The 23,180-nt window shown below is 38.8% G+C and overlaps 1 protein-coding gene across 4 annotated transcripts; it reads right to left on the bottom strand.

Moving 5' to 3' along the window:
- Nucleotides 1-2,457: 2,457 nt before the first annotated feature.
- On the bottom strand, nucleotides 2,458-23,157 carry LOC121945208 (myelin basic protein-like). 4 transcript variants are annotated; one of them, XM_042489270.1, is made up of 7 exons: nucleotides 23,031-23,157; nucleotides 11,699-11,803; nucleotides 11,482-11,508; nucleotides 10,725-10,754; nucleotides 8,750-8,833; nucleotides 8,588-8,606; nucleotides 2,458-3,943 (listed from the first exon to the last, which is right to left on the bottom strand). In XM_042489270.1, the coding sequence occupies exons 1-6, from the start codon at nucleotides 23,148-23,150 to the stop codon at nucleotides 8,604-8,606; spliced, it is 369 nt and encodes a 122-aa protein (XP_042345204.1). In that variant the 5' UTR covers nucleotides 23,151-23,157; the 3' UTR covers nucleotides 2,458-3,943; nucleotides 8,588-8,603. The 4 variants fall into 4 exon arrangements, with proteins under 4 accessions (XP_042345204.1, XP_042345203.1, XP_042345205.1 ...); XM_042489269.1 differs by lacking the exon at nucleotides 8,588-8,606; XM_042489271.1 differs by lacking the exons at nucleotides 8,588-8,606; nucleotides 10,725-10,754 and having other exon boundaries at nucleotides 8,750-8,824.
- Nucleotides 23,158-23,180: the final 23 nt, after the last annotated feature.

Here is a 23,180-nt window from a genome sequence, read left to right as displayed (position 1 = left end):
ACCCTACACCATAATATATGTATTTGGTTACCATCAGCGTCATTACCTGACGCTGTCCTTCAGCATTTCAAGTGTACACGACCAGTTTTGCCCCACTGCGTTGTCAAGTGATTTTTTGACAGACATACTTTTTCACAACATTTGAATAATTTTCTGAGCTACATACTATTCAGTGACATTTTTTTGAAATTTTCGATTTATATACAACATTACAAAGATATTGTGATTTTATCAACATGATATACATTGACATTTTTTATACAATACTATGTTGGGTTTTTATTATTATTATTAATTGCTCTGCTCTCCCAGGGAAGCTGAAGCTCTGGTGTTTCCAGTTCTGCCTTCCTCCCCATCTCATGTGGCCAGTCTCAATGTACGAGGTCACGTTATCTCTCGTGTCTCAGCTTGAAAGGCTGGTGAATGGAGAAGTGAGGAAATGGCTTGGTCTGTCGAGATGTCTCAGCAGCATCAGGCTATATGGGAATGGAGCTCTGTCGCTGCCCATCTCCAGCCTGGTGGAGGAGTCCAGATGTGCTAAGCAAGGCAGGAGATGACACTCGCAGAATCTCAGGATACAGTCGTAAGAGGCGTAACTCCTAACCTTGTCACTGGGAAAAAATGGACACCAGCTACAGCGGTCCTAGATGCAAAATTTGCCTTTTGCGACTGTGACAAAGTGGGCCATGTCCAGCAAAGCAGAGGGGGCTTTGGCTTGGAAGGAGTGAAACCCATCTGGCAGAAGGCTAGCACCTGGTAGTTGAGGAGGTGCCAGGAAGAAGCTGCAAGGTGGGCTAAAGCCATATCCCAAGCCAAGCGAAGAGCCTGGATGAGGTGGGACGCTGTGGAAAGAAGAAAGCTCACATGGAACGAAGTGTGGAACATGGAATCAAACATCCTGAGCTTCACCATCAGAGCCACTTACGACATCCTGCCTTCTCCTACGAACCTACACCTCTGGTGGGGGGAGGATCCAAACTGCCCACTATGCACTGTGCCAGCAACCTTGAAACTTATACTGGTTGGATGTAAGATCAGCCTAGCACAGGGAAGATACACCTGGCAACATAACCAAGTATTAAGGTACCTGGCCAATGTACTGGAGGGCAGAAAAACAGCTATCAATGCCATGCCTCCTGAGAACCAGAAGAAAGCCCCACACCTGCCATTTTTCATCCACGAAGGACAGAAACCAGGAGCCATCCTCACACCTCCTGACTCTTCCCCACTAAATGCAGCCAGAGATTGGGCCATGAGCGTGAACCTAGGCCAGAGACTAGTAACCTGTAACCAGATCTGGTCCTCTGGTCAAATATCTGTCAGCGTGTCTTTATAGTGGAACTGACAATTCCACTATAAAGGATGCGTTGAAGATGAAGGGAGGGGATGGAAGGTTGATGTGCGCCTAGTCAAGGTTGGCTGTAGAGGTTTCATTGCTGGATCTACTGCAAGCATCCTGAGGGAGGTTGGCATCCGAGGGCAGAAAAGTCTACATGAACTGTCCTTCGCTACTCAAGCAACTCAAGCTACTCAAGCAACTCTGGAAGATCCTATGAGTCGTATGGAGGAGAGGACAGGTGGCACAACAGAATAGTCTAGATGCTGAGCGTGGAAGGAAACATCTTCTTCAGCTTAGTAGCAAGGCGACTGGCTGACTTTCTCTCCAGCAACAGCTACATAGACACATTGGTGCAAAAAGGAGGGATCTCTGGAGTGCCAGGGTGTCTAGAATACACTGGAGTGGTGACAGAATTCCGAGAAAACAAGGGAGACCTCACAGTGGTGTGGTTAGACCTGGCCAATGTGGATGGCTCATCCCCCACAAACTGGTCCACACAACCATGACCAAACACTATGTGCTACACAGCATCGCAGATTGGATCCTGGATTACTTCAGGATGAGAGTCTTAGTGGGGTCAGCAGCAACAGAGGGGCATAATCGTCAAGTCTGCTAAGCCAGGGTGCCAGGGCCCCCAGACCCTATCAGGGACCCGCTAGCTGAGATTCTCTTTGATCAAGTTTTTATTCAGTACTCTGTGTAATTTATCAGTCTCCTGAGTTCTTCTTTTGTCATTTAAAATATGTTAATTTAAAGGAAATTAAAAATGCTTTGTTATGAAACATTGGGTAAAAATAATTTCTTTCTGTGTGTTTCATTCACAGCTAGCCTTTGTACCTGTGTACCTTTTGTAATCTCAACATGACATTAAAACGCATACTCTGGGGGATTGTTCTCAAGCCTGAATGGTGCTCCAGCCACTCCAGTCATCAGTAGCTCAGGAAGCTCAGCATGGATGATGAATACCAAATGAATCATGAATTCTGGCTTTGTGAAAGAAACTGTTGTACATTTGCTGTGATCTGACCCAATAACATCACTTCAGCTCTATGAGTTGTTGCCATGCCAAAAAAACCAAAAAAAAAAAAACAACACACTACACAACATGTAGAGTAGAGTTGGTTTTATAATTTTTATTTTTTTATTCTCAGTTAAGTGGCTGGTCATGTTTTATTACACATAATGAAGAGGATCTTTACATTCACCCACAGGGTCCATTCAGAAGATCACACAGCACCCACAAGGCTCAAGCACACACAAACAGTGGGAGAGACAAACACGCTTTCTTGTAACATGTGGAAGATGTTTGTTTTGAACAGCACATATGGTAGTGCTGAGCTTTTGTATTTTCTGAAAAGTTACACATTCCCAAGAAACCCTTTTACAGTGTGTCACCACAATTAGTTACAGAGCACCTTTTTGAAATTGTGTTTTTTATAATTATCCACAAGAAGGAAACACAGCACATTGTTTTTGGTAGTCAGGGGGAAAGTCGCGTGTTGTGGAGCGAGGATTTTTGTGAATTTAATTTACAATATGTGTGCTGTGCATGAGATAGAAACAGCAGAGACAAAGGAGAGACCTAGACTACACTAAAGCAAAGAGGAAAGGGTCTGAATCTGGCATCATGCTGCAGCACCAACATCAGCTTCAGATTCAGATTCTGGCAGCTTTTAAAAGTGGAAAACAGTGCACTATGAAATTATTTACTTCATATATGGAAAGGAGAATTAGTGTTTACCATTATCTTGTGGACTGAAAAAGAAATAAATTAGAAACAGTTTTTCAGTGATTATGATTTAGAGGGTTTAGAAATTATATTTATACCACAAAACCCACAGCCAGCCTTAGGCCCTAATGACAAACAAAGATCAACATCACATTTATGACAGGACACTTAACTACATCTAAGACACAAAGGATGAATGAAAACACACTTTGACCAAATGGCTCTCGTAAGAATATAAAATCTGTTAAACACAAGTTTGAGTTCACAGAGAAGGTTCAAGGGAAATACAAAGACAGTGTGACGAGACAGAAAACAGCTCTTTTTACAAAAAAAAACCAGAAACATCCCGGTCTTTTCATTCCATCTGCAATCGGCAATGACGGTCAAGTCAGTCGGACTCGCACCGGCCGTAATCCCTCAACTGCTCCAGGCATGCTTCAGTTTTGCCACCCTTTTGTTAGAGGAACAATCGAAGACGTCCACAGAAACTCAAGCACGATAGAGAGCCATTGCAGGGGGTCATTCGGGCTGCACATGTGAGCGGCTTCGGGGTTCAGCAAAAAAGTTCACACTAAAGATGATGACTGCACAGACTCAGCACAATGCATGCAGGGGGGGTTGGGGGCAACAGATTGTGTCGCTATCTACCAGCCAAAGGAGCAGGGAGGTAATAGGGTAGATGAGGGATTTAGCATACGTTAGAGTGTTATCAGAAGTGGAGGGAAAGGTGAGTTTAAGGGGGTGACAAGATTTCCTCCTTTTCTTCCTCTTTTTCCCCACTTTAGTCCCGCGATCTTGAACGCCTGCCCTCGTCCTGTTGGAAGAGGTGTTGGAGAGGGCCTTCAGCGTTTGGCTGGAGAAGCACTCCTGCTTCCCTGTGTTGAAGACATGACATCTGATGAGTATGTGGAGACAGCCTCAGGTCTGGTTCAGCATTAAAGGACTACTCTGGGTTTTTTTGGAGTCTGGCCTTTCAGTTATTTTACTCAGTCTTTGATGAGAATTTTCACCTCAGTAGAAAGTGTCAGCACTTAAGCAAAAAGCATGTTCAGTAATAGGTAACAATAATAGGTAGGTTGTCACCAGAAAGCTGTAGTCTTCAGCAAAGCCCATTGTGAATCATCAATGATAGCTGTCAGACTAACTTTTCACATCCTGTGTTAAAAAAAATAATCTTAGAGGTTCTTTTGGAAGAACAGAGAGAGCATCGTATCAGGCTTTCCCAGCACTATCATGAAGCCTGAGAGCTGTATGCAATGAGCTAACTTTCAAGCTTCGTAGCTGCTTTAAGTTCTCTTACTGAATAATGACACCAGGGCTAAGACCAAGAGTAGAACTTCAATGTGAAAAACAAGCAGGTTAGTACGTTTGTGGGCACTTTTTCTGGCCTGCAATGATGCATAGCTATGGAAACTGATAGAAAACAACAAAAATGGTAAATGGACTTGCATTTTTCTTGCGACCACTCAAAGCGCCTTTTCACTACATGTCACATTCACCCATTCAAACACTGGTGACCAAGACTATATATGATTGGGGGTCAGTATCTTACCCAAGGGCACTTCGACATGCACACTGGAGGAGCTGGGGACTGAATCATCGATCTCCTAATAAGTGGACTGAGCCACAGCCACCCCAAAGTAATTCAATGAAAAGTTACAAATGATAAAGATAAAAATAATCAACATAGTAAAACAATATTTTGTATTGCTTGATTCAAATGATGAGAAAGTAAGTCAAAATGATAAGATAATGATTGACAATTTTGTCTTCCTAGGTCAAACTTAAAAGAAAGTATAAAACATTATGAGACAACAGAAACTGTAAGATACTAAAGCCCTATTTGCACTGGACGAGTATTACTGGAAAACTGGAAAATCTCATAATTCTGATTAAATTATAATTTTGACAAATAATCTAAGCTAAAAAAGCTATCTCTTTACTCATCTCATAACTATTGCCCAGTATTTCAACTTTTTGGCTTAATAAGTCATAATGTTGACATAGCACATCTTGATTTTGAACTAGAATCATTTGAGTTTGCCCAAATTATTTTTTGCATTCTTTTTTTTCCTATTTGCTTTTTTTTAGACAGAAATTGGCTTCCATACATTGCTGATGTTATCAGCTATCATTTTGCAAGCATGTTTTTTTTTTTTTATCTCAAGAAAAATAATGGTCATGCAGGAGTAAGTTCCTATTGTATTGTCCGTAAATTAAAGAAAGGAATAGTTGGACAGCTGAACAGGAAATCAGGGTTCCACAGGTAATTATGTATTGCTTCACAGATCTAACAAATGTGTTTTATTTGTAGCCAAAGGCGAAACCTCCCAGTTTTCCATTTGCTTTATGTCCCTAAAGTTTCAGATTAGACATCCTGTGTTTATTGCAAAGTCGTCTCTGAGACTATATCAGACTTTATCCATCCCACTCCATTCTGATGAAAAAGTGGGAAGAGAAAACGATTCTCAGAGGCATAAAAATTATACAAATGAAACAAATCTTTATGGATTGTTTAGGAAGATTATCCATATTATGAGAAGCTTTTAATACCTCCTCATAAAACAAAAGCTGGGTACTGAGCTTTTGTTGTTGTCAGAGTCATTTCAGATGAAATTCATTATCTGTCACTAAAGAAAAAAGCTCAATATACAGCAAAATCTGAAATGAAAGCAGGGAAACACATAGAAACAAAGTACAAAACAGTAATTAAAAAGTTAATATGGCTTTATGCTCACTTCCATTTAGAGTGGGAAGCCCCTTTATGTGTGGAGGAAAAGGATAGCGATTGTGTAAAGACACTGAGTGCCGTGTGAGAAATTTAAATCTAGCGTCCCAGGAGTTCCTTCATCTCTGGAGCTGTTTACTCTCTTAGCTTAGTGACAACAGTTTAGCCACTACAGATGAGGATGCAGCCCAGGGGAAATTTGGATTCCTTTCCAGCATCAGTAATTGCCAAACTAAGAAATCTAAGGCAGCCTACAGTGACAGAGGCTGGCTAATTAAAACCTGACAGGGAAAACCTGACAGAGCATTAAAGTCAACACTCCTTTTCATGACATATGAAAACAAATCAACTCATAAGAAGCTTCTCTGGAAAGTCAAGCGGCCGTGAATATGGTAGTCTGAACTAAGTGTTGAGGAATATTTTTAATCTGAAAAGTTGGGTGACGGCTACACTGTATGAAATTGAATGTTGTAGCGTGTGGGAGTGTGAAAACCTCTGTTCACTGAGTCATACCAGGAGCGCAAAGTTTTAACTTCCATCTGTGCCCAGAATGCTTTTGACATTTTATGTTTAGAAGCTTTGTAGTGAGCAAAATGGGGTTATCAACCTGTTAGAGGAACTTCAGTGCAGATTTTTCTAAAACTATTTTGTATAATTAATTTCTGACTTATAGGTCACTGTCTCACCCACACAAGTAGCCTACATACATATTTTAAACCCAGAACCCATTGTTTTACCATGTCTGACTAACATTGTGTTTAAACTTTGACTTGCTAATTGGAACTGCTTGCCAATTTATTTTTACTTTCTTTTGATGTTGTGCTCATAAGCTAAAATAAGAAGCTAGCATTAACAGTGCCATGACAAGACTTTCCAAGACCTTAACTTGAAAAATCTGAAATTTTTCTCTGTAAACCCCATAAACACTTAATAAATGTATTATAGCAGAGTAGGCTATATAATGTCTTTAAATTTTTATCAGTGCAACCTTAGTTGTCATACATTTGTCTTCAGCAGTTTCAAGCACATTCGTGAACAGTTTTAAACCTGTCTGTGTATTAGGCTAACAGTTTGTTTATGCTTTAAAGGAAACATTTTTAAAAGACTACATTTAAACCATTGTTTTTTTTTTTATGTTGCCTATTTACACCTTGAACAAACACACATATATATATTAAGTCTTGTGTCTAGACACCTGATAAATGTAAGTCTAATACTCATACTACTTTTTGCTCAGTTTTGGTCTCACATATCTATTAGGGTCATTGCTAATATACCCCTTTTGAATATTATCTCTTGATTGAATAGGCATTATCAGTGGTTATCAGCTACATATGGGTTAGGAGAGGCATGCTACACTTATCAGTAGGTTCAGAAGGTAATTATCAGAACATTAAAATGGTTGCATGTATTTTAGGTTTTACTCTTAGTTTTGTTAGGTTTAGGTGCAAAAACTACATGGTTAGGTTCAGAAAAAAGACAGTGGTTTGGGTTGAAATAAGTATGTTTTTTATGTAATATAATGTCATGTAACTTAGGCTTAGAAAAAAGACCGTGATTTGGGCTGAAATAAGTATGTTTTTTATGTAACATGACGTAATTTAACTTTAGAATGTCGGTAAAAATAAGTTAACACTGACTTTTGGTTTCACATGAGACAGGCACGACTGTCTCTTGGGTGAATGTCCTGTATTTGTTGTTAAATTTGTTACGCAACATTAAGTGACGTGACATGAAGTTACAAGTCAGTTACAGTGAATCAGTGTTGACTTTTGATTTAACAAGGGAGGAGAACAGCAGTCTCCCGGGTGAGGTCTTGTGTTTGTTGTTAAATTTTTTGTGTAATGTAAAGTCACATAACATCACATGACTAATTTACATATGTAAGTCAAAATACGGCACATTTTTGGTTTCACACAGGAGATGAACAGCTGCCTTGTGGCTGAAAGACACGTGTTTGTTTGATCCACTCATCAACTCAACATCTCAAGTGGACTGCTGCTTTTTATTCTTTGTTACCTAATAGGCCATTTAATCGGCTGATAATCCCTTTTAATCCTTAGGCTATCTGTGAGGCTGATAACCACTAATGATGTCCATTCAATAGAGTGATAACAGTCAAAGCAGGTGTATTATAAAATAATTGTTTATAGCAAACATATTTAAATATATTTTAGGTTAGGTTATGATAGGTTAATCATAAATCAATAACAGAGTATGATAAACAAGTGTTTTTTTTTAAAAATATGTACAATCTCTTATTAAATGCTTTATTATGCACACTACAAGTAATTGTAGCAATATCTTTTAGATAAATCTTTAGATATTAATCCTAAATCTTATGCATTACTGGCCATTGAATGATAGCTTTTTCAGGAACTGTATAGTGTGCTGAATGATCATTTCTATACTCTGCCAATATTTGTGTGCACTGAGTCCTCCAAAGCACCTAAAGGAGCCAGTCGTACTTGACAAGTGATTGATGGTATTGCATCATAATGATACATATTGCGCATAAGCAAACAGCCCCTCCCCATTAAGCAGTTATAAGCCATGGCCCTGCTGGGCCCTTATCAAAAGTGGATCTGCCATCTCTGCCATGATTATATCAGTGCCAGCATAATGCTTATAGCATGCACTGTGATCAATCTTGTCTTTAAAAGCCTCTTATCATTCTGCTGCTGCTGCTGCACTAGTAATGAGATTAGGATGTCTTCTAAGCATATCAATGTTGAACAAATACGGAGTGAGTTAAACTCAAGTATCCTTCCATCACGAATCAGTTACTCACTCTGCTGCTGATATCATCACTGAGCCGGAAAAAAAAAGAGGGGGTAAGAAAGTCATCAGGGAAATATTCCCTTTTATATACGATTTTGACTCAAGGAACGAGAAGTTGTATAGAGAAGGCACTAGGAAAGGACTCGGAAAGTGTTCTTCAAGCAGTTTTTACCATTTTGAAGATCCTAGTCAGGGTGCCTTTGCCGTCCCCTGCACTGGCCTTCTTGGCTTTAGCAGACTGTGACTTCTGGTCACCCTGCCAGAGGGAGGAGAGAAGTCAGTGGGTCAAAAGAATCGTGGAGATGTTTGGCAGGGGATTGAGACATGGCTGACCCTTTTATAGACTGCCCCAGATTCAAATTTCAGAGATTAAGGAGAGATCACAAGAGAATACGTAAACCCTCCTTCTCTGGGTGGTGCTTGGACTGATAGATCAGAGTGCTCAACAAAAGCCCAAAATATAGGAGTAAAACTAGGTAGCGACTACGGTGCAATTACATTTTGCCCTACTTTGTGTTGAAGTTCTTTCATCGAGGCATTTTGTGTGAATTATGCATGAGTCAGAAAAGCTACAGAGCAGCAAAGTTTGATATGAAAAGTAAAAGTTTTCTGCTTGCACATTTTGTTGAAACCAATAGGGATTGTCAGTTTGACGAATTATAATCAGTGCTTAAACAGCTTGTTTTCTGTTGTGCCTAATGGTATTTGGTAATACTCTGATTTATTCACTTCCTCATGCAGGATTCAATGAACCATATTTCATTTTGGAAATTACTATAACATCTGACTTGCATGAACTAACTGCTTTAAAGGCTGATTTCCTTAGAAATACACTTTGGGACTGTATGAAAATTATTAGAGTGGCGACAGGGGCTGACCCTTATGTTTGCCTTTATAAAAAAAGTTTGGGACCAAGTCATTGTTTTGCAAGTCACAAGTAAGTCTCAAGTCTTTACATTCAAATCCCAAGTCAAGACCGACAAATCCCAAGCTGAGTTCCAAGTCCTAAACTTTTAGATTCCAGTCCTAAACAAGTCACATTCTCAAGCAAGTTTAATGCCAATATTACATTTACAAAAATCATGAATGTATTTTGAAATTTGCATTTATTTGTTAAAACAAGTTTGTAAAAAACATCCTTAGCAGTTCAGCTAATGTTAGCTAAACATGAGCTCGCTAGCTATGTAAATATTAGCCTCGATTTACCATTCTTTGTGCAACTTCATATATCAAGTGAAATTAGACGTTAAAAGTTGTTGCATCTCTGTAATTTTTGACCCAGAAATTTTGCATGCTGCAGTTGGTTTTTTTGTGAACCACCACAAAGTTATATGTCTGAATCTGTCAAATTTGTGGCTTGAGTCAAACTCAAATCCAAGTCATGTGACTCCAGTCCTAACCTCTGAAAAATACCCAAACCATGATATTTCCATGGTACTTTACTAAAAACTCAGATACAGAGACAAGGCCATTGAACTCTGCATATGACATAGTGCACCCTTATAAAGCATGTTGTAAGTTGAATTTAGCATTTTTTGTAACTTTCTTTTCATCAATAACCACTGTGTATGGCAAAGGAAGGCTGAAAAAAGTATAAAGTCAGAACAAGAAAAAAAAAAGTAAAAGAATCTTTTTGGTTCTCCTAAGAAAATTCATATTTCACAACTTCAGTCAATAATAAAATACCCTTCCACCACCTATCCCTCCCAAATAATGTTCATACAGTCCCTTAGGAGAGTCTTTGTCTGCGCACACACACACTCGCGCACATATGCATGAGAGCCCTAAATTAAGTGCTGATAATCTTGTCAAATGAAGCAGAAGGCAGCCTCACTGCAGCCAGCCACAGAGGAATTTTTGAAATGAAATAGGCCTGTGAAGAGCAGAATAATGCCTGTGTTATCATGAATATATAAGATACACACATGATATGGATAAGTCAGGCTGCACAGCCACAAAATGGGTATGATGTATCTTGAAATGGACTTAAGGAAATGAGGGCGTTATCGCTGATGTGTGGACTGATTACAACAGCTAAGTGGTTGATGGAGCCACAGGGGTCATAATCGAAGGCCATTTAAGAGGATGACCTCACTTGCCCCCTCGGTTTAATTTACAGTTGTTTTTTTTTTAAAAAAACCACCTACCAGGCCTATCTTGGCTGCTAGTCCTCTCCACTGGATGTGTAGAGAAACAAGAGACAAAGACAAGAGGTAAAAGGGAGAGGGGGCAAATAGAAATGTTTGTCTTACTCAGCACAAAGGCAGGATGGGAAGGAAGGAAGGTCCGTCCAAGGGGGAAAGTCACAGGGTCACAGGGGGGCAGGAGCAGATGAGGAAAAGAGGGAAGAGGAGCAGATATGTGGGGGGAAGGCGAGAGCAGCGAGGCAGATGCTCACATTGGAAAGAGCACAAATTTAGTGACATTCAGTAGTAACAAAGATAAACAGCATATAGAAAATACACTACCAGTCAAAGATTTTAAATTTTTTTATGAAGTCTGGTTAAATGGTTGAATTTGCTGTGTATGCATTTGTCAAACTTTGTGCGCTTTTTTGTGCGCTTTTTATGCATATAGTGCAAATTCAATCCACTCCCTATGTGATCATAATTAGTCCTAGGGAAAGTCCTTTATCTAATCTGTTTCAAAAGCATTAAGTGTATAGTGAGAGATTTCACTGTTTTATATAAGATAACAATTTTATATGTTTGTGTCATAAAACTTTACAAATTTGAATTTGTTTATCCTGGAGATTCAGTGATTTACAGTCTGGCTGTCTCTACCAAAAAAACCAAAAAAAAAACAAACATATATTAACTGCCAGTATTAAAAATACTGGTCTACTATTTTTGTATTTCATGTGTAAATTGCAACATCAGAAGCAGCAACAGAAAGCAGACTCACCCTAGACTTGGGAGGGGCGGGGGACACCTGAAGAAGAGTTAATCATAGAAAGTACAGAGATTTAACAGAGTGTGAGAGATCAGAGAGAGTAATAGAGAAGCAAAGAGACAAACATGGAGGGAAAGTTGGAAGAGACAGGGATAGTGGCAGCACTGCTAATGCAGACTCCTGTACTATGAGTGCATCAAAGGTATAGTGTATTATTGCTGTTACTCACGATCGTGCGGAAGAAATGGACCACAGCGTTCTCTGCTCCGCGCTTACGTGGGGAAGTGGCAGAGGATTTCTGAGGGCCTGGAGACAGAGCACCTCGGAAAGATCCCTAGGAAGAAAAAAAAATGGAAACAACAGACCAACATGTTTAATAAATGCATGCTTATGCACAGAACAAAAACTTATTTGCCTTAAAATCTTAAGAATTACATGCTAAAATACAGTTTCCCAGGGATTTTGTCAAAATCTTTAATAGCAAACGTAAGATTGATAGTTTAAGATCACACTTAAATTCTCAACAAAAAAGGTTAAAATACTCCCTGTAGTTATATGAATGACTACTTCAAATAATACAAAATTGGTGCAGGTTGTTCTTTTACTTGTTCTACTTACCTGTTGAATGATGAGAACAACAAATAACAAAATGATTCACTTTTCATGAAATTGTTGACAATTTCCAAACACACTGTACTTTCCCGTGTTGCCAAATAGCACCAAAAGTGTTGGCTGATGGGATACACTGGAAGCTCAAAGATGTAGCATAAACAGGTTTACTTACCTGAAATATTAGTAATATTAGTATATAGTATATAATATATAAAATTAGTAATAATTACAAAAGACTTCTCTGAAACTTGGGTACATGTTTCCACTGAGGACTGGCAGTTTTAACTCTCATTCATCACCTCTGTGGTCGTTTTTGTCGCCACTTAAGCCACTGTTTTAAGGTGAGAACATTTTTACCCTTAAAAAGTCATGCCACATAGTCAGAAGTATCAGATGAGGTGCAAGAACCCTGTATATATGTAAAAAAAATATTCACTCAATCAGGAGCATTAACAGCAGCCTCAAGTTTCCGATGACTCCTGCCCCATTGACCCTTATCCCAACCTTTCAACAACCTTTGGACAAGGGCTATTAAAAACAAATAAAAAAAAGAGCAAATGAGCAGAGAGGATGTCAGTATTTTCTTGTCAATGGTTTGTTCCCAACAAAGGAGACTAATTACCATCCCAAAGGACAAATCAATGCAGCCAAGTACTTAAAAGTCAGATTCTACAAAGAGTATGTGTAAATGAGTGTTTAACAGGTCGATATCCTTTGACTTTTAGGCCAGAGTAAAAACACTCGTGCACTAAAACTAATCCTCTGTTAAAGTGGCAACACGTTTATTTTTTTTATTTTTATTTATTTTTTGCTTTAACTTAATATTATTAAGTAAATGTTGCATGCACAATAAAATAGCTATAGAATAATTACGTCTGCATTTTGATCGAATCCCTATGAGGCTATTGGCACTCACTACGCAATTCAATTTGATGCAATATGTCTGCCACTGGGTATTATTTGCCTTGAAAATAAAAGCTTGATGAAGGTAGCACGTGTGTTTTCTGCAATAGTTATCAGTAGCTAGTCCAAGTTGCATTTGCTATCCCCAGGGGCAGAAATGGTGGATGGCAGAAAAATCAAAGTAACAGTGGAAACAGTAGTTGCTCGGCTCTGAGGAAAACAGGCTGTTCTAATGTACTGTTCATACATATTACTTCAAATAGTATTGCACAGATTGTATATAACCCATGTCATCATGAGCCAGTAATTTGTGTATAACTTACATAATCACGAAGGCTGCAATTGCGTGGCAAATGTGCCCACAGAAAGAAGAAGAAGAAAGGAGAAGGAAGTAGTACAAAAAACATAACTCTGTGTAAGGAAGCAGGTTGGGGTGGTGGATAAGTCAAGCAAACACAGGACTTTCCTCCAGAGGATTGATATTCGGAGCCATGTAAAACCAAGTTGACTTTGAGTTATTTTAAGGTAAATTTTTTCTTCTCCCAAACCTAACATACACAACTTTATATTAAGTACATAATGTAATTTCTGGGGCACTAATTCGTTAGGTATGACAAACCCTCCTATAAGATATCATACAAACTGTTTCATGAGGATAAGTTGCTTTGGGACAGTGGCAGAATTTACAAAATTTAAGGTTGGCCCTGAACAGGGAATTCAAATACAGCTGGGGAAAATATATTTTAGCATAATCTTTACTAAAACAACCAGATTTCATGCAAGTACACTTGAGAATATCTATGCTATTCAATCACATGCACATAACCCACTGCTTACTGTAGGGGTATTGAAGCCATGCCCCTTACATGCTCTGTGCATTCCTCTATCACATGGACAGATGATTTCTAGAACCCTGGACTACTGAGGCCAAATTTTTGAGCCCAGAGCATAAGACTATGGAAGGCACACCTTTGAGCAAGTTGACTACATAGTGAAGTAAGTTTTGATGATATTATGGGGTAAATATATTTGATGACAATGTATTCATACAGTAGATAGCTAGCTGATAAGTTAGATGCTACATGTAAGGTATAGCTAATACCATTTCATTGACCATTTAAGATGCTATCTTATTATGATGTTTGCAACCTCAAATGTGATGCTGCTTTTTCTGCCTCCTGCAAGATGTTTTTCTGTACATCAATTGTAAAATACTTTGAAGACCATTCCATGTGTTTGACTGGTCTAACTATTTATATATCTGTTCATGCCAGTATTTTTACAAGCTGTTGTTACCTTATTCAACAGAAAAATGCCATGTGCGCCATCCAATGTGTGGAGGCATTTAACACAAGCTAATGTTCAAGGAACGTCTTTGTATATGTTTAAATACTTTATTGTGAAAAGACATATGAGAAGAATGCCACAAAAATGCAGCACCATATTGCAAAGTGCAAAAAAATTCTTTAAGGCTCAAAACTGTGACCTCAGTAGTCCAGTGTTCTAGAAATCATCTGTGCATGTGATGGAGGAATGGATAGTGCATGCAGGGGGCATGGCATTAGTACCCCGGCAGTAAGCAGTGTGCTATGTGCATGTGATTGAAGAATAGCATAGATATTAGTGTTATGCATGAAATCTGTTTTTTTTAGTCAAGATTATGCTAAAATATATTTTCCCGAACTAGCCAACCTTCAGTTTTGTAATTCCCATAAATTCCAATAATTCCAATGGGAAGTTCCCAAAATTCCCCAGCTTAACTTCCCATGTAATGTTTCTGGAAATTTACCTGAATTTTCAACCCCTTTGCAACCCTAGTAAAGATTCAAGAAGAAGTGTTGGAGACAGGTGTTGTGAAATGTTATGAAATGGTGTTTTTTAAGGTACACCGTTACCATGTTTCCTTTGGTAACCCTAACATAAGTAACTTTACTTGCCTACACCTAACCTATGGAAATTTACATAATTTGTGTGGAGCTTTGTTGTTGTTTCTAAGCTATCATATGAAGTGTTGTATGTGCATTTATGGAAGATAACAAACCAAATGCTGTGCATGGACATGCCAATTTATGACTTTGGCACTAACAGTCATAGCATGACTGGGGGAGTTGAAAAGTTTTCTGTTCCCACTTTAAATTATGCAAACAGCACAAATGCATTAAAGGTGAAAAGTATAATTTTTCTAATACCAACCACCATCAACAACCTGCAGCCCACGGCAGGAAAAAAAAAACAACCTCACTCCCACCTACTCAGTATGTCCAGTCTTTTCAGTTAATGTTACCTCATTCATCCCTTTCACTGACCCCATTAATGTTACCGGGAAATGTGTGTGTTCACATCAGTGTGTGTCAGATGGATGGAGGGGGAGGGCGAGCTGTTGATGATTCACATCCATTATCACACATCAAAGAACCTCAAGGTAACCAAAAGAGGGGGAACTTTTACCACCACCACCATTTGCACAATATGATGTGGTGTTTGATTATACCTCACCTGAACTGTCTTTTATGGGGGGATTTGGAAAATGGACCAACTAACAATTAGATCAATACAGTCTAGGAAAGACACAGAAAAAGGAAAGTTTCCGCCCAGGGCACAATCCACCCAAATGGACATCTAGACGGACAATCATGGCTTTTATAGAATGAATTTTTGTTCCATTTAGGGGGGAAAAAATCCTAATCCATCAAATGTACAGTGTGTATTAAAATCACAATTCCAACCATTTGAAAAGGAGTACATCCAACCTCTCTGTTGTTGATGTCATCATGTGTTTTCCAGCTCTGTGCTCAAATAGTGACCCCTTAATGATGTCCTCCTGAATAAGTGTATGTCTTTGTGTGTGTTCTTGCATGTCTGTTTCTGCCATGATGTAAATCATGGTAATGAAAGAGAGGGGAGAAAATAGAGTCGCCTTAGTGGCAGCTGTGGTGCCATTGTTTGGAGAAAGGAGACAAGAAAAGGAAAGAGATGGGAAAGGAAATGGGACTACAAATAAAGCTGTATGAATTCTGCTGGTACAATCTCAAGTTCAGGCAGCTGTCCCTTTGATGTAAATGAGTCTCTGCTCTGTATTTGGTTGTTTTCTCTTCTCATCTCTACCCCTGCTTTAAAAAACTTTGTCTTTATTTTACATTTGAGGAGGATAAAAAATGACAGTAAATTTCTTTACTGCTCTCGTGAGAATGGATCATTGCATGCATCCAAATGCAAATGAGATTTCCATTAGCTCCTGGCATGCTGTTAATGATGATGGAGACTTTAAAATCTTGAGCTGTGACACTTAGACATTCTCCCACTTATTAAAAGAAGTTTTCTAAATTAGAAGTTGTTTTGATAAACGATGAGGACATTATGCCTCCACTGTTCAGCATTTCAAACTTCTTCTTGAACTTTCTTCTTGAACTTCAGTCGTGTCTTTGAAAAGACACGACTGAAGTGTGGAGGTTGCAATCAGTGATCCCTTTTTGATTTATGAAGCAGTTCAAAGGTGTGTGTGTGTGTGTTTGAGAGAGAGAAAAGAAAATGCAGAGGGACACAGCTCATTTACCAGTGTGCAATTCGTATAGCATATATAATCAGTATGTCCAATATTGTGACACCTTTCCTTTGGATTTGTTGAAATTTGATTTTCTGTAGTTGGTACACTTTTCATTTTCTTCAGTCCCACTGTTTGTGCCAACTTTAAACTTCTTCTTTTAATGATTATTTCAAGAAATATAAATGCAGAAGAAAGAAAAAAATGAATTCCTGGATTTTCCAAAGTGGCGATAGGTTAAGTTATAGTTTGTGTATTTTAGGATCCAGACTAGAAAAAAAGGACATAAAACTTTATTTAAAGTAGTAGTTAAGCATTCAGGGAGATAAAATTATTATTTATTTAATCTGTGTTTGCTTGTTTTGTTTAGTTTTTTGACAAGAGTCCGAAAAGACTATCAATATCACTGTACAGCCATGCTAACATCTCTTTTACATGGTAGTTAAAGACAGCAGCATATTGAGCTACATGCTTACGCTAGCATGGCCACATGCTTACAACAATGAGTCTAACCTACTGATGTTCAGCAGGTATAATGGCACGGTGTTGACCATGTTAGCATTCTTGCATTTCTTTTTAGCAATAAACACAAATTACTGCTGAGGGTGATGAAATGTCATTGATTGCAGTTAAGTTGTCATGAACCAGTGTTCTAGACAAATAAAAAATTGACCTGATGGTGCATAACAGGAAAAGTAAGGGGATTATTTAAGTTATTACAATTGATACTGTGGGGTACATAAATGCAACAACTTTCATGGCATCCATACAACAGTTTTTGAGAAATTTCAATTAAAAATGTCAAACAATGTCAAACAAAACAAATAACAAATGTCAAACTTTTGATTCATCCTATGGGGACCATGAATATCTAAAATATTGGTAGTCCATCCAGTCATTTGAATATCTAAAAGTCAGGTTACCAGCACCTTTAAGCTCAGTGTCCCAGGTTGAGTCTGTCATACCTGAGTGCTTCAAGAAGTCCACCATTATTCCTGTCCCCAAGAAAACAAGACCACCATGCCTGCCCAGTGGCACTCATCTCTGTATTGATGAATTGCTTTTAACAGTTGGTAAGGATTATATTAGTTTCTTACTAACCAGCACAGTGGACCCACTACAGTTTGCCTATAGTCACAACCATAAGACATGCACACATCCACATCCTCCCTTTCTCACCTGGACAAGAAAGCAAGATTGCTGTTCCCTGACTACAGCTCAGTGTTTAACACTATAATTCCCTTCAGGCTCATAACAAAGCTCAGGCAGCTGGCATTTAACACCTCACTGTGCATGTGGATCCTTTACTTCTTGTAATGCAGACTCCAGGTGGTGAGAGAGGGCCGAAACACCTCTTATATGCTCATCCTTATTACTGGAGCACCCCAGGGCTGTGTTTTGAGCCCACTGCTGCACTGTACACTAACAACTGTATAGCTATTTCTGGCTCCAACACCATCATCATTTTTGTTGATGACACAGTTGTGGTTTGACTGCTCACAGATAACAATAACTTTGGACTTTGGAAAGAAGTAGCAAAGAAAATTATGCCCCACAGGCATAATATGAGGTAGGCAAAGTGAAGAAAGTGAGAAATCAGGATTCAGGACACAGATTGAGCTACATGGTATTTGTACCCTGTAGCTTATCACTAAGTACAGGTTAACAAACACAACTACCTCCTCTGAGGTTGAGTTCACGGCCTGTGTCATTATGGATGATGCTTAATAATTCATCCTGAGTAGAGGGAAAGGTTTGGAAATTCTTCCTCATAAGTCTTCATAGATTGACATAAAAAAATAATAATTTCAACAAGCTTCACTCTGAACACATCAGAAACTTGCATGTAACATTCATGAAGAATCGTGTTGAGATACCTGCAACGTATTTCCAAGAAATCAGGTATCTACCCTGCAGCCGTGAATGAGAGGAAACAGCACTCATTCATTTCATCACAATTACCCCATCTGACCCCTATTGTGTGTCCTTACACAACCAGAAGAAAGGGGGAATAACTGCATTCAACTCCTGAGGCTGCTTCTTTCTTTTTTTTACTTGTTACACACTTTCAGATTCATGAACAGAGGGAGCAATAGGCCAATCAATCTGGCAGGCAAACACAATACTTGGTCTGACGATGGAGATACACAAACATAGCAGCTGCAGCTCGCTATTCCCCTCGGAAGGCAATCAGGTCTTGAGCCTCAGAAGATCAAGTACCAAACAAAAGGAGGCTAATCAAGCCATTATCTGTGCATGCTGCCAGAAAAGGGACTACTTAGGGACTGTAGGAAAATGAAGGGGGTGAAGGGAGGGTAATTCTCTTTTTGCAATAGTACAGTGGCCCTACAGTTGATAAATCCACTTCAGTTGTTTTTAAGGTTTGAATTTATTGGACAGCAAAATTATTTGTATTATTTTAAGGTACTACATACTTAGAAATTTTGTGGGGAGGCTATTGGATTTTTTTCTTTGTCAAGGGAAAGAAATTTAACACCTATATTACTGGGGAGTGTCTTGCTTTAAAAAGTAGATAAATAAACATGATGTTCACCCATCCTCCATCCTAAATAATTTATTTACACTCCCTAAAGTATAATTAGGTTAAATGCATTTTCTACACAGCACTTAACCCAACCCTTCAAATAAAATGCATGAGCAATATTTGCAAGAGTGCATGCACAGAATTTGCATTTGTCTTCTTGACTGATAATGCAGGCCTGTTGTTAATTTTGCAGTATCAGTCATTTGCAGGTCGTTTTCAAAATACATTCAATAGCAAGTCTATCCAAAATTCTAGACAGTATTTGTTTTTATTGTGAAATAATGTCCTGTGCCAGGGTTTTTCTTTGTCCATTCTACCAAGAAACCGTGAATACAAATACACATTTTTACATATTAAAGCGAAAAGTAAAGGAGTATATATTGACTGAATTTCAGAGCTGAACTCTGTTGCCTTTTGTTGGAGAAGTAATCACGAACATGCTGCTGTTCAAATGTGGTGATATCGCTCTATGATCTGAGTCTAAATAAATGAATTTCCATTCCCGCATGTCTTCAGGAAACATGAACAATCGGCTCACGTTGATTACAAAGCTTTGCCCTTTTAGAAGACTGTGAGTGAAAGAGTGAAAGGTGTTTGATATTCCTTTCTTGCCATTTAATCTTTAGGCTCACACAAACAACTCAAGCAAGTCATCCATTACTTAGAACTATCAGTGATAAACAGTAGGTCTGCTTTCCATTAGACCAGATAATCCTTTTTGTTTTGCAGTATGTTGATGTGATTGGTTGAAAGAACTCTGGAATATATTAATTTGTCTTAAAGTCTATAATCTTTAAAGGCTTGAGACTGCACCAAGCTCGCTGAATAAATGCTATCCTATGTTGGGTCTCTTTTAGTTGTCGCTTGGGGCCAATCTCAGAAAGATGGACTGCAACACCACTTCGCAATTAGAGCAATAACAAATGGGTGTTACCAGCTGTTAGCAGAGCAGTTAAAACAATTTATGGAACTTTTACAACAGAAGAAGAACCAAAAAGGAGAGACATTAAACAAAACAAAGAGTGCGCTGAGGGTGTTGTTAAAGAGTTTTTAATTAAGCAATAATCCAAAAAGCTTATAACAGGATCAGGTTAGGAACAGGTCACCGGTCACAACAGTTCACAACAGATACAAACGGTTATCCACTGCAAAGTTGAAGGCGTTACAAAACAGGGATCAGCACCGATCCGCTGCTGGTTCAAACTCTCACTGGGTCAAAGACACGTGAACCTGAGGTGAGCAGACTGATGTGAGGGAAGGGTGGACCGCTGACACCCCCTCTTCATCCAAGACACTGGGGTTAGAGAACAGCATCACATGACTTTTGGTTTTGACTGTTCTGCTAAAGCATGATTCATACATAATCACTGCTGCGTTGCATTAAATGACTTATTCAGTCTGCCTTTCAACAAATTACTATGCAAATTAAAAATATTCTCTCGTCTTTATGAGTCTACATTTCTGCTCGAATAGCTGATGTTCATGCAAAGTTAATTTTCCCTCCAATTAGCACAACATTATCCCTGTAATTTGAAATGATCAAACATCCGTTTCAGCATCCATTCAAATGCAGATTTTCTGAGTCTAGAGACTGGAGTTTTTGGCATCATCTCAAAACTTATCTCTCTTGTGCCGGCTTAACCTTTCTCAAAGCTCAGACTTGGGCTTGGATTAAAAAGTTTGCAAATATATCAGACAAAGGACAATGAATTAGTTTGTGAAAGCCTCCACACCTGCCACATATTTAAACAATTAGTTACTAAAATCAGCATGCATATTTAGATCTGACAGAAAACACTGACACAAATTTTGCCCAAAAGTACTGCAGCCTAGAAGTCAAAGTATTCATTAAGAGAGTCTGTGGAGAATCTGTTTGCACAGACAGGCAGGGTAGATCAGAAACTACGCACAAAAATATCTGTCTTCATGCTGAACTCTTGCTGGAAAAATAAGTTGGCAGCAGAAAGTTAGTGCAGGTTGATCTTTTGCTAGAGGCAACGAAGGTGGGGCGAACCTGTCGGTCGTTCACTTGAGACACGGACGCTCATCATTTGAAGGCAAACCCTTGGTGAATACATAAATATATATATATTTGTACAACTTTTTTAAGTAAACCTGTCATCAATGTGGAGAGCAATGTACAAATTTTATGGCATAAAGTAAAACAAAATTTTCAGCAAATGAGTCACTAGCCTAATGTGGAATGAAAGCTTCACAATTTTGTTCTATTGACATCTTTCCCTGAATATTTCATGAGTAACATTTTACAAAAGCAAAATAATATTTGATCAGCTGTACAGGCTAAAGCAAAGATTGTTTTAAGCATACAGTTTATAAATAAAATCTTTTTTTTTTCTGACGGTGAACACCTTTTCATAGTTGACTAAAGCGTGGGAGGAATGCATATATTCATGCTGTTAAGTGATTTTTCTGCAATTACCTTGTCAAACCTGCTGATTAGCACCCTGCAGGGTTAGAAAAGCTGAAAATCAAAAGGATAGTTTTGTCCACAGGATTTAGCTCCCTGTGACGTGGACCTCCTTTCAAACCGTCATCTGTAATGGCCATGTTTTAAGACAACAGTCAAAATGAGCAGGATGGATCATACAGTTTCATTTCCCCTCTATGTTAGCATTACACAAGGCTTTGGGTTGTAGCTTCAGCATTTTGCAGTCGTGTTGTCAGGATAACCAACACTTAGGAGCAGTTGTGATCTCAATATATCCACCCCATTTGGTGCCGGAGCCGACATTCCACCTCCAGAGGGCATCACAGAGTGCACGGCCCATTGAGTGAAAGAGAAGTGGAACCACCAGAGCTGTGGTCCTAAATGGCTGTTGCAGCTGTGCCAAGCAGCCCACCATGACTGGAAGTGCATCCCAGTCTCTCTAAACTAATGGAAAAACTGGTGCCAGAAGTAGAAATGGAACTTTAATTACCACAGCAAGGAGAGAAACTTTCCTTTTTGGAAAAGTAGATCTAATCAGCAAGGTTTTCATATTCACCAATGGTCAAAATTATGCTACCCTGACAACACCAAAGCCCAAAGTAATTAAAAAGCAATGCAGGCTCAAATGCCTCATAATCATAATCACTTGCCTGCAGGATAAGATAAGCCTGTTGTGACTTTATAGACAGCAGACTTTTGTATATATTCCCATACAGGAGACAATAATATGCTCCTACTCTAATCTCATTATATGTAAATATACAACGTATATCTCTTTGATCATTTATAGCATAATGTGATCATTAACTTTGAAAGTGACTTAGCTGACTGCTGTACCGTGCAAACAATAGTAAAGTACCTCCCCGTGGCACCAATGCTAAAACATGACCCCAGAGACAGAGACATCAAAGAGACTAACTCTCTACAAAGAACTCTAATGCCTCAACAAATCCATAAGTGTACCATCTTTATATCTAAATGGTACGACCCAAATTTCTCCATCGCTTACATCATTATCATCATCATTTAGGGAAATACCTGAACTGAAACACGGCTGGTCTTTACTGCAGTTTTATGTTCTAATGAACAACGGCAGCAAACAATTCCACCATATCACATCTACAACAGATATATTAACTTTGAAGAGAAAAATGCTACTAATGTCAGTACCATTCAAATAAAAGAAAGGAGAACAGATAAAATATAGAAATGTATCCTTATGTGAGTCAAAAATCACAGCTCTTTGTAATAAAAAATAAAACAAACCCCACCCAAAGTCATTATCCAGTGTCGAGTCATAACCACTTGATGTGAATCACAGGACAATGTCAGACTTCGGTTCACCATAGAACAACAGTAAAACCAAGACAAATCTATATGACAAATATGTTGCAACAAATTCTTACAAGAACTGTTAAAGAAGTTAAAAAGTGGTTCTGGGAGAGAATCAGCAGAGTGAACGGAGACATAAGAGGGGTCGAGTTTCACCTCGACTTTCCCTGCTTCCTCACCTTGCTCTTCCTCTTCTTGTCTCCTCCAAAGAACTTTCCAATCTGATCCAGGAGGCCGGGGTTCTTCTTCCTCCGGCCCAGCCCGAAGGCAGCCTGTGCAGAGCTGCTTGCAGATGCCATGCTTGTAGTAGTGGTTGGTAGTATATTTGT

The sequence above is a fragment of the Plectropomus leopardus genome, chromosome 7 (assembly GCF_008729295.1).
Source record: "Plectropomus leopardus isolate mb chromosome 7, YSFRI_Pleo_2.0, whole genome shotgun sequence".
Taxonomy (NCBI): domain Eukaryota; kingdom Metazoa; phylum Chordata; class Actinopteri; order Perciformes; family Serranidae; genus Plectropomus; species Plectropomus leopardus.
Note: the sequence above shows the minus strand (reverse complement) of the source record. Positions and strands in the feature narration are given on the sequence as shown.